Source organism: Sphaeroforma arctica (genome assembly GCF_001186125.1).
Source record: "Sphaeroforma arctica JP610 unplaced genomic scaffold supercont1.658, whole genome shotgun sequence".
NCBI lineage: Eukaryota > Ichthyosporea > Ichthyophonida > Sphaeroforma > Sphaeroforma arctica.
In genome coordinates, this window is record NW_014039900.1 from 12,060 (window position 1) to 21,480 (window position 9,421).

Below are 9,421 nucleotides of genomic sequence, written 5' to 3' on the forward strand. Positions count from 1 at the left end.
TGTATGTATGTATGTATATATTATATATATATATATATATACAATTTGCAATCGCATATATATATATACAATTTGCAATCGCAGCCCACACGTGTTGTTTCCCTCTAACCCAATCGACCTTTGCCATCCACACAGCAATGGAAGTGATGCGAAGTTGTGACCCGGACACTCGTGATGAATTCGCCGACCGAGTAGTGGGTATAGACTTCCGCCTATTGCAGTACCTCAAACGCTCTGTCCAATTCACGCAGCGCATGTCTGCTGATGCAAAGGATGGTGGCATGAGGTCAGAGGAGGTGTACTTGAAGGTGAGTATGCGAATGATGGTGGGGTTGTGCGCGTGTTGCTTGTTTTTCGCCTCGCTTGGTTGCTGCTTCCAACCCTTCATACAGTCCATCATCTATTATAAACCAGTGATTACACAAGTGTCCCTATAGAGTCAGAGAGTGTAGGCTGGTCGTCTTCATGCACGCGTGAGTTGGTCCTATTGTGCAATGTTGCATGGGACTACCTAATGACTGTCTCGTTCTGTATGTGTATCTGAGACACTCGCTGTTGCACCCGAGTCGGGTTTCTATGTATATACACCGCTGCCCCACTGAATCGAAAGTGGGCTCTCGAGACAAGTTGGTGAGTGTTTGCAGCATCTCCCTGTGGTCTGCTAGTCATTGTGGGATGGGGATGTGTGTGCATGCACCTGTCCTGTCCGGTATGTGAAATGGACTGGGCAAGTCTTTCAACTGTGGTAGATTGTGCAAAAGGATCAAAGGATCTCACCACAGCGTTAGAGAAACTTTTCATGGAAGCACATCAATTAATTTCTTGTATACAGTGTAAAGTAAACATGCCGATGTATTTATCTGTTGTGTATATGATCTGAATCTGCCTGTTCTTGTGTGTGAAAGCATCTGTGCAACTCACATACAAAGCTCGTGAGAGGTCAGATACAATAGGTTAGCCACCACATGGTCCGAGGACTCGTCCTATTACGTAGTATACGCTGATTGTACGCTTGTTGTTTCTGCGTCGCGTGTATGCTCGTGCTTCAGGTGGCTGCGTTTAAGTCGAGAGAGCACCCGTACTGTGATGTGTTTAGCTTTTGTTTATAACCAGTCTGGTATCTTTAAATGACCCCCCCCCCATTACCCGCATCGCATCAAACTCTTTGCGACATTTCACATTCCTTAAACCTAAAACCCTAAACCCCTATCTGCCCGGTGGTGTATATGTGATGTGCAATATCCAGGTTTGTTAAAATACACCCAACACTCTGCTGACTGCCTTTCGCTCTCTCTCTCCTACGCACGTGCGTGTCCTGTGTACTCAGGATGTGAAAGCCGCTTCAACCGCAGGATCCAAGAAAATGACAGAGATTGGGTTGTGGTCAGACCTGGTGCGAGCCAATGCCGGTGTATTGGCCCGAACTTCGGATATAATTGACGACAGCGAGGCATCTATAGCTGCTACGCTTGAACAGGACGAGCACCCCCCACACACGCAGACACAGGCCTTACCATCATCACAAACACACACACGCACAAGCACATCAGAGGACACTAGTAACCAGGCCAATACGCAACGCACGGTGGACGGAGAGGCGTTTAGTGCAGCCTACATGGACCACGCAGTTTCCGGATTTACAGACGAGTTAGATTTGCTCAGACAGGTATGTTTGTCTCCTTTGTGTTTGCTCTGTGTGTTAGTTCGTGTGTGAGCATGCATATTTACGCCTTTACACTCGTTTGCACGCCTGTATGCTTTCAAGCATCGCAGATAATAGAAGTATGACACTTTCCTATGTATTGCTTTTACCAATACAGGAGCCTGGCTTCGGTGAAGAGTCCGTGAGCTTACTTATAGACTGCCTTAATTCTGGCGCTGATATCTGGGACCCCTCGGAGAAGGCCCTGTGGTTGACGGAAGGTGAAGAGACTCCCATACACAGGAAATGCCAGTACTAGGCAAATACCATTGCAAATAAATATAATGTCAGGATATAAATATACAGCAAGCCTGTTTAACCTGTTGCTGGCGTATATACTGTGGACCAGGCTTTAACCAAGCGCAGTGTAGGATGTTGATACCAAAGTCTAACCGTCTATGAGGGGGCTTCTCGATATAAATGGAATACGAGCGAGGCCGTTGTAACAGAATCAGATACGCCCCATAAAGTCAACGCTAGTAGTGTTGTGAGCTTGTTCATCCCATCATGCTGTCTAACGCGTTCATATTCCGTACTGGATTTTTTAACTGCTTAATTAATTGTATTTTTATAGTTTATCACCCGAATATGAAATTTTCATGAAGCTAAAACTGGTCTGTGAGGTCGTTCAAAATCTTTTATATTTTAATTGTATTTTGTAGTTTAAAAAACTTTTGTATCAGTTAAAGGCGTTTAGCACCATATACCACGATGCAACGTGCTGAAGTGGAGACAGTATACCATTTCACAGTGAAGTGAAGGTCATATTATGATGGCAGAATATCCACTTCAGCACCATAATTATATCCCTACTTATTTTTTTTAAAGATTAATTCTATCTGTATGTGCAATTTCCTCGTATCACCATAAAATAGGCTTATGTTGTTGTCTGCAAACCTTTAACGCTTCGAATCGTGAATTACATTTGGGTCAGACACTTTAAGCGTAACTTAGCTTCTTCCCCATAGCTGGCCGGGAGCAAACTCGCTATCACAAGGTCAACCCAAGAGGCAGCGGATAAGGTCACACAAGGGCCAAAGAATACTACAACCCTACAGTGAGCACTATCCATCTTTTTATTGTCTGTGAGGGACCCGAGAGAATCAAACCACCAACCCTGAAAAATTCAACTGATTCCTCCATCAATTGCCTTTCCGAACTCTGAGACGATCTCTTTTAACTAACATATCCCTCCAAAATATCTCACCTAGCTCCGAGCATCTCAAATCTAGAACTGTTTGAGAGTAGTTTTTCTTTCAATATATTTTCGGGGTGTCATCTTCCCATATTAAAATATACAATCTATTCACACATACAACCCCCTTTGGAAATATGGGCATTCTGGATGCGCCATTCGTGTTCACGGCTTTCGCTTGCCGCTACTGTAGTTTCTTGTCTGACATGTTCCTCCATTCAGAAACATGCGCAGTTGTGTTGCTTGTTGAATGTTTAATAATTGAGTGGTTGGTTCGGTGTATAACGCTTATGTCGCAACGATGAAGAATATTATCAGTTGAGTTTCAATAATAATAATGGTACTCAAAAATAAATGGCAATTGCTTATTTCTACGACTTTTCGTACATATTAGGATACTATCTGCAAGAAAATATTTATTTCAGTCTATCCCTGTTTTTAATATGTTGAAGTTTTTCAGATTCATATAAACACTCCGATGGCAAATAAAACACATTAAAGAACATATTTAGAATGTCGGCTACGTTTGACCACACTGCGCGCTAAATGCGCGGATGTGAAAGTGCTTGATCTGTGTGGCATTGAGTTCTCATCATACTTTCTTTCAAGAAAATTTAAACACGTCGGTAGCGTTTTCTAATTGAGGTTCATCCATATTCTGTGGCTTTGGTTTAATTTCATATCACTCACAAGAAACAACATATGTTCGAATTGTACCGAATGTAGTGGCTCGTTAAGCTCATAGTTGCTTTTTATCCCCAACTCATGATGCCAAAATTGTCGCAAGCATTGTTGGTTCATTGTTTTATAGGGTTTAGGGTTTGGGGTTTAGGGTTTAGGGTTTAGGATTTACAGCATGTCATTGGAAACTGTTATAGGGATAATCTTATTTATTTTAAGATGTCAGTAGCATACATTCTTATTAACTACTGGAAACGCTTGATTGTTAACTAGTAGCGTGTGTCAGGTATGTACAAGCTTCATATCCAATTGGGTCGGTAGTCAACCTTTGCTGGCCGGGTATTGACATTCCCCACTAATTAATACTTGCAATACGAAAATTGCATTTTATACCTTTCACATTTCTATTCCCACTTCCGTCGTCCGTGTGGTTGATATGCGCAGTCTCATTTTTTTAAGTTGATACGAGTCGGTGGTTCTGCGGGAGGCTACACCTTACGACATCGATAAATAAACCTTGGGCACGTGTACAGTCTCAGGTGGCTCGCCGAGGTCCGTTGTTCTTTCAATCTGGGTGGAAACCCCCCTGTCGTTCAATGGCATCCTGAGTATTTCAGTGGCCGTCAACAACGTTATCACGTGGTTGACGTCAACTGCATAGGAATCAAAAGATGCCGATGTATATTGTTTAGATTTACATGATGTCCGAATTACCTATATTTGATCGTTGTTTAGTGGCAATGGCATCTGGAGCTGTTTTCTCTATGAAACTGCTTGTGATTCCCTTCACTAAGGTTGCCCTGCTTAGGGCCAATGCTATCACAAATAAACCTTGGTAATTTGCGATATGTGTACAATTTTTGCAAGCGCATATCGAATGTAACGTTTGTTGATGTGGATTGTGGAATCTGTTGTGATGTCGTAATAAGTCTAAATGTGGTGTCCATGTAATGCTGCATATCGTAGCAGCCATTCTCCGCCCCTTCCTGTAAACACCGTGCTTGATGGAATTTGCCATCCGCTGCTTATTTTACCTAAAAGACCAACAAAACAAAACAAATAAATACATACTCAATTATTTAATCTATTAGCCAATAGCCATTAGAGGGGCGCAGGGGGGGGAGGGGGGGGTTAAAAAAGTAAAACAGTACAAATCTATAGAAAAACGTTAATGATTTACGCTCAACTTTTGTGATGCAAGTCAGGGTTGTTAAACGGACAAATGGACTAAACTGTCTGGGAAAAAAGGGCTGTCCATGGTATTATGACCTGTTTTTGAGGCTGTCCATGTGTCCCATTCGAAAAAGACCTGTTGTCCATTGGTAAATTGAAAATCGCCTGGTACAAATTGACCCAAACCATTTGTCCATTTCAAGATTGATGCCTGTCTGTTTGTTTGGTCCATATATTGCTCTTTGTCCGACTGTCCGTAAATGCAAACGGTTATCCGGTCAGGACTTTTCTTGTCCGTTTAACAACCTTGATGCAAGTTCCCACTTCCCAGGTAAAAGAGATGCATTACTTACATACAAATTTCAGGCGTTGGGCTGTTTGTTCTTTTTTTAAAACAAACAGAAAAAAATACGCTTATGGGATAAAAAAATTGAAATTCCAAGGTCATTTTTGTCATATTTAGCCCCATTAAAATTATAAATATTTAAAAAATACAAGAAGAAGACTTGAAGAGCCTAAAAGAGGACTAAATAAATAAATACTTGGCTTTTGTAAATATAAAATTTATTTTTAAAAAAAGGTCTATTTATATTTTTTATAGGGCTGCCCGCTGCTGGCTCATGCCTCCTAGCCTTCTGAGAAATAAAAACGCTGGCTGAGTCTGCATATAAAAAATATGCTAAAAATATTGTCATTGTTTGACTGTTTGTTTTTAGAAGGCTATTTATGGTTTGACGAAGATATATTATGCTTTGTTTTTTTTTGTTTAAAAAAAAAACAACAATAAACTGACGATCTTTCCTGTTTTTTTAACGGGTTTTTTATGTAAATATTTATTTAGTCCTACTATCTTTATTGTTTTATTGTATGATTCAGAATCAGGGGGCAATGTGTTTTTTTTAGTTGTTGACACTTGACCAGTGGCGGAGTGGCCCGTCATTATTTTTTTAAAACACAAAAAATGTTGTTTTTTTTTAAATAGAGAATATGCCTCTCGTTTGCAATTTGCGTTCAGGTTGACATAAACTAAGTTTTAATACTCAGCTGATAAACCATGTTGTGCTCGCTGACCTAAAAAACCCCTTTTATAGATCTCTGCAGTATTTATATTCCATGGTATAAACCAGAGTGGTTTATCTAATGAGTGGTTCAGAATGGGGGTTTATTTTGTTTTCGAGGCTCGCTTGGGTAGTGCAGAATGGAGAACCCTACTTTGACACTCTCGCGGAGTGATTGTGATCATTGATCAAACAAACCAACACTCGTCCGTGTACCGTGTGAGCTTACGGAGTACATACACACGGACGACCACGTACTTAATTATACTGTAGTAATCTGCTAGCCTACACTACTGGCAGCACACAGACGAACTAGCGCAATATACGTAAATATTGTAAACACTTAGCTGTAGATTAAATAACAGAACCAGTAGTAGTAACTATGGAGTTTTCAGGCCTAGCCAAAGAAGTACGCGAGTGCGAGGGCATTGAGCAGTTTGATCTGGGAGGTTACAACCAGGCTAAGCTCGACAAGCTCATCAAGGTATGTGCATACGTACACAACACATCTGAGAAGAACGGTATTCGTACGCTTTCACCACACACCTTAGAAGACATCTATAGTACGCACGGTCGTTAGTTTATGTTACTGCATCGAGTAAATGTCGCAGGTATATTCGTGTACACACCATTGGCGTTAATCGAAAATTCGCATGTCGCATGCAGTATATACATATCTTCTCACAGTCAAAAACACTGCAAACGCCTTCCTCTGCTTGTCTCATGCGATTTCTTATCGATAAATTGCGAATCAATTATCAATGTGTCAGTACAGAACATCTTAATATTTTGAGAGTGTATGTATGGCTCCACACATGTGGACGTACTAGTACGTAGGTATGGCATATTGCTTGTAAACCCAGTTGTGCGCCTCCAAACCATGTATAGACACGCTCGTGCGCAGTTCTACGTACGTGGTCAATAAAACTCGGTTCCTGTATTCAAAAGAAGCATAATATACATGAGAAGAAAGGTACTAAGCACGCGTATAAGGCTAATATTTTGTCGATATTTTATTACGCATGCAGTTGGATCGTTCTAGGACGCATGAACACAGTGTCTATATATATATACACATGATCATCTCTACCATATGAAGCTGGATAAGATATTTTCTAGTCTGAGCAATCGCTTTCGCTCACGGGATTAATATGTGACCCATAAGTTTAGCCGCACCCACATTCGCATGTAGTACTATACGTGCCCTTTTCCTCAGCGATAGGTCTTCGCATTTAAAAGTCGGCTGACTACGTAGGTCTGCGGTCGTACGTTGCAATTGAGTGTGTCATCGTCTTGAAGTACCTGTTATATGTGCACCTTGTTATAGTACTTTTTGGATGTGTTGTCTACTTTCTTTCTCTCCAGTTTGTGTACTGTGGTTCTATCGTCTTTAAGTACCTGTTATATGTGCACCTTGTTATAGTACTTCTTGGATGTGTTGTCTACTCTCTTTCTCTCCAGGTTGTTACCGTGGTTCTCTTTCAGGGACCTCTCTCTATCTTTATTTCGCACACGCCTTACTACACATTGCCGTAGCTGCACAATCTGATATTCACATCCAGCACACGCTGAGGTATCTCTACACATATTTGGCTATCCGACATGGTATCCACAGACGCAGCTTATTTCATATTATGTTGCCGTATACAGATCTTTGGCTATCCCACATAGTATGCACAGACGCAGCATATGTCATATTATATTGGCATGTGCGTGTGTGTGTATGTATAGCTCAATCGGTATCAAGGAGATAAGTGAGAGTTTGTGTACGTGTTGATGTGAACAAATTCAACTGGCACCTTTTGCAGTTCCAACTGATTGCTGGCCACTACGCCTAGCTGTACTCGTCACCGCAATAACCAATCAATTGCATCCTTTTTGGCAGGATTGTTTCTCTACACCAATCAGAAACAAGGGATGCTGTGCCACCTTCTGTATCGGTGGCGGCAAAGCGACGAGACAGAAGTACGATCCCATGCTGCAGAAGTACATCACAGCATCACTTATCAGTGTGGGCTATGAGGAGGACCGGGGAGCCTCTAAGGTACGGGTGTTTCTATACATTCCATGTTTGTATTCAATGTCTGTTCACAATACATGTGGATATACCCAAGGAGGTATATACACATAGATAGATAGTATTATGCTGCAGAAGTACATCATGATAGTATTTGTATATATTACCATACTGTGCATATAAAATCATACTATGTAAACATAACCGTACTATATATATATAACAATACTATGTATATATAATCATACTATGTATATATATTATCATACCATGTGTATATAACCATTCTATATATATATATTCATACTATGAATATGTAATCATACTGTGTATATATTTCCATGCTATGTATATTCGGGTGCGCTACTCTAGTACTTTGTCCTGGTGGATCTCTCTGTGAGTGTGTGAGTAATTCGCCTTCTATTGCAAACGATCGTAGGCTATCAGTTTAATTTTGCCCTCTCTCCCGTTGAGCTGATATGGGTGCGTTTGCAGCAAACACAGTGATATTCTATTTTTAGAACTGCCACATTCTATTTTTATCTTTGCTCTACCCAAAACCGCTAAAACCCTGAAACCCTTGGGTCCGTTGCCGTGTACCATAGGAGACACCTGGCAAGTTCAAACACCAACACGACACCGGAAAGAATTTGATATTCATGCATGTGTTCCCCCATGGAGAAAAAGACCCTGGGGGCAGCAATGACGCTGATGGTATGTCGTATATAGTATAGCGTGTCGTATATTATGTCGTATATGCTTGAATCTATCATTCTCATGTATTGGGCAAAAGACTTTGGAGCCTGCAATGACAGTGATGGTAAGTCGTGTGTTTGTTTATGTTGTATTTGCGGAGCAACATCGGATATTCATGTGCTTGTATCTCTACGACGAGACAAACTATGTGGCCAGCAATGATGCTGATGGTATATCGTGTGTTGTTTAGTATGCCATGTCGTATATTAAATGTCGTATTTTCTGAAAAGCGTCTGATATATATGCATGTTTGCCGCACAAAGAGCAAGTCTCGGGGGCTATCAGTGATGCTGATTGAATATTGTGCACTGTTTGGCACCTTATGTTGTTAATCATGTCGCATATTATGTCGTTTATTATGTCGTACATAGTCATTGCCTCTGTCTCTTTGCTCGCCGATGAGTATACGGATAATTGTACAAGGCCTTGCTGCATACTAAACTCGACTCGAGAAGTTCAGCCAACATACACCCCCCCAAACTTGTATATCGCAACATGTTGTAATATATATGTTATCGTTAATGGGTCTCTTTTCTTCTTTTGTGTTAAAAAACAGAGGAATCCGAGGAGGAGGATCCATTGGCGCGAGACCCCGATGAGTTAGTGCAAGTGCTCTCACTCGACGATTTCAAGATGTTTGCTGCAAAGAAAGGTACACGTGCTCACTACTCATACATGTCTAACATGCTCACGACGTATGCCTGTGGCTGTTCCTAAAGGGACGAAGGTTCATGCTTTCGAGACCACGTACAATTTGATTGCCTGTGAACTATTTCCTTGGATATCGATTTCAAGACTACTGATTATATATTTGTATTTGTATTTATATTTATATTTAT

General features: G+C 41.0%; 2 protein-coding genes across 2 annotated transcripts; both read left to right on the plus strand.

Annotated features, from left to right (window-relative positions):
* The first annotated feature begins 133 nt into the window (after positions 1-133).
* SARC_07880 (hypothetical protein) lies at positions 134-2,206 on the plus strand. The gene is made up of 3 exons (XM_014298158.1): positions 134-308; positions 1,328-1,666; positions 1,821-2,206. The coding sequence occupies exons 1-3, from the start codon at positions 138-140 to the stop codon at positions 1,959-1,961; spliced, it is 651 nt and encodes a 216-aa protein (XP_014153633.1). The 5' UTR covers positions 134-137; the 3' UTR covers positions 1,962-2,206.
* Positions 2,207-6,010: 3,804 nt separating this feature from the next.
* SARC_07881 (hypothetical protein) lies at positions 6,011-9,299 on the plus strand (the record flags this gene model as incomplete). The annotated part of the gene is made up of 4 exons (XM_014298159.1): positions 6,011-6,293; positions 7,695-7,853; positions 8,432-8,540; positions 9,139-9,299. The coding sequence occupies exons 1-4, from the start codon at positions 6,192-6,194 to the stop codon at positions 9,297-9,299; spliced, it is 531 nt and encodes a 176-aa protein (XP_014153634.1). The 5' UTR covers positions 6,011-6,191.
* Positions 9,300-9,421: the final 122 nt, after the last annotated feature.

Excerpts from the sequence above, each read along its gene's own strand:
- SARC_07880 (XM_014298158.1), top strand. The coding sequence starts at position 138 with ATGGAAGTGATGCGAAGTTGTGACCCGGACACTCGTGATGAATTCGCC. Across the intron at positions 309-1,327 it reads CAGAGGAGGTGTACTTGAAG|GATGTGAAAGCCGCTTCAAC; the intron begins GTGAGTATGCGA and ends CTGTGTACTCAG. Across the intron at positions 1,667-1,820 it reads AGTTAGATTTGCTCAGACAG|GAGCCTGGCTTCGGTGAAGA; the intron begins GTATGTTTGTCT and ends TTACCAATACAG.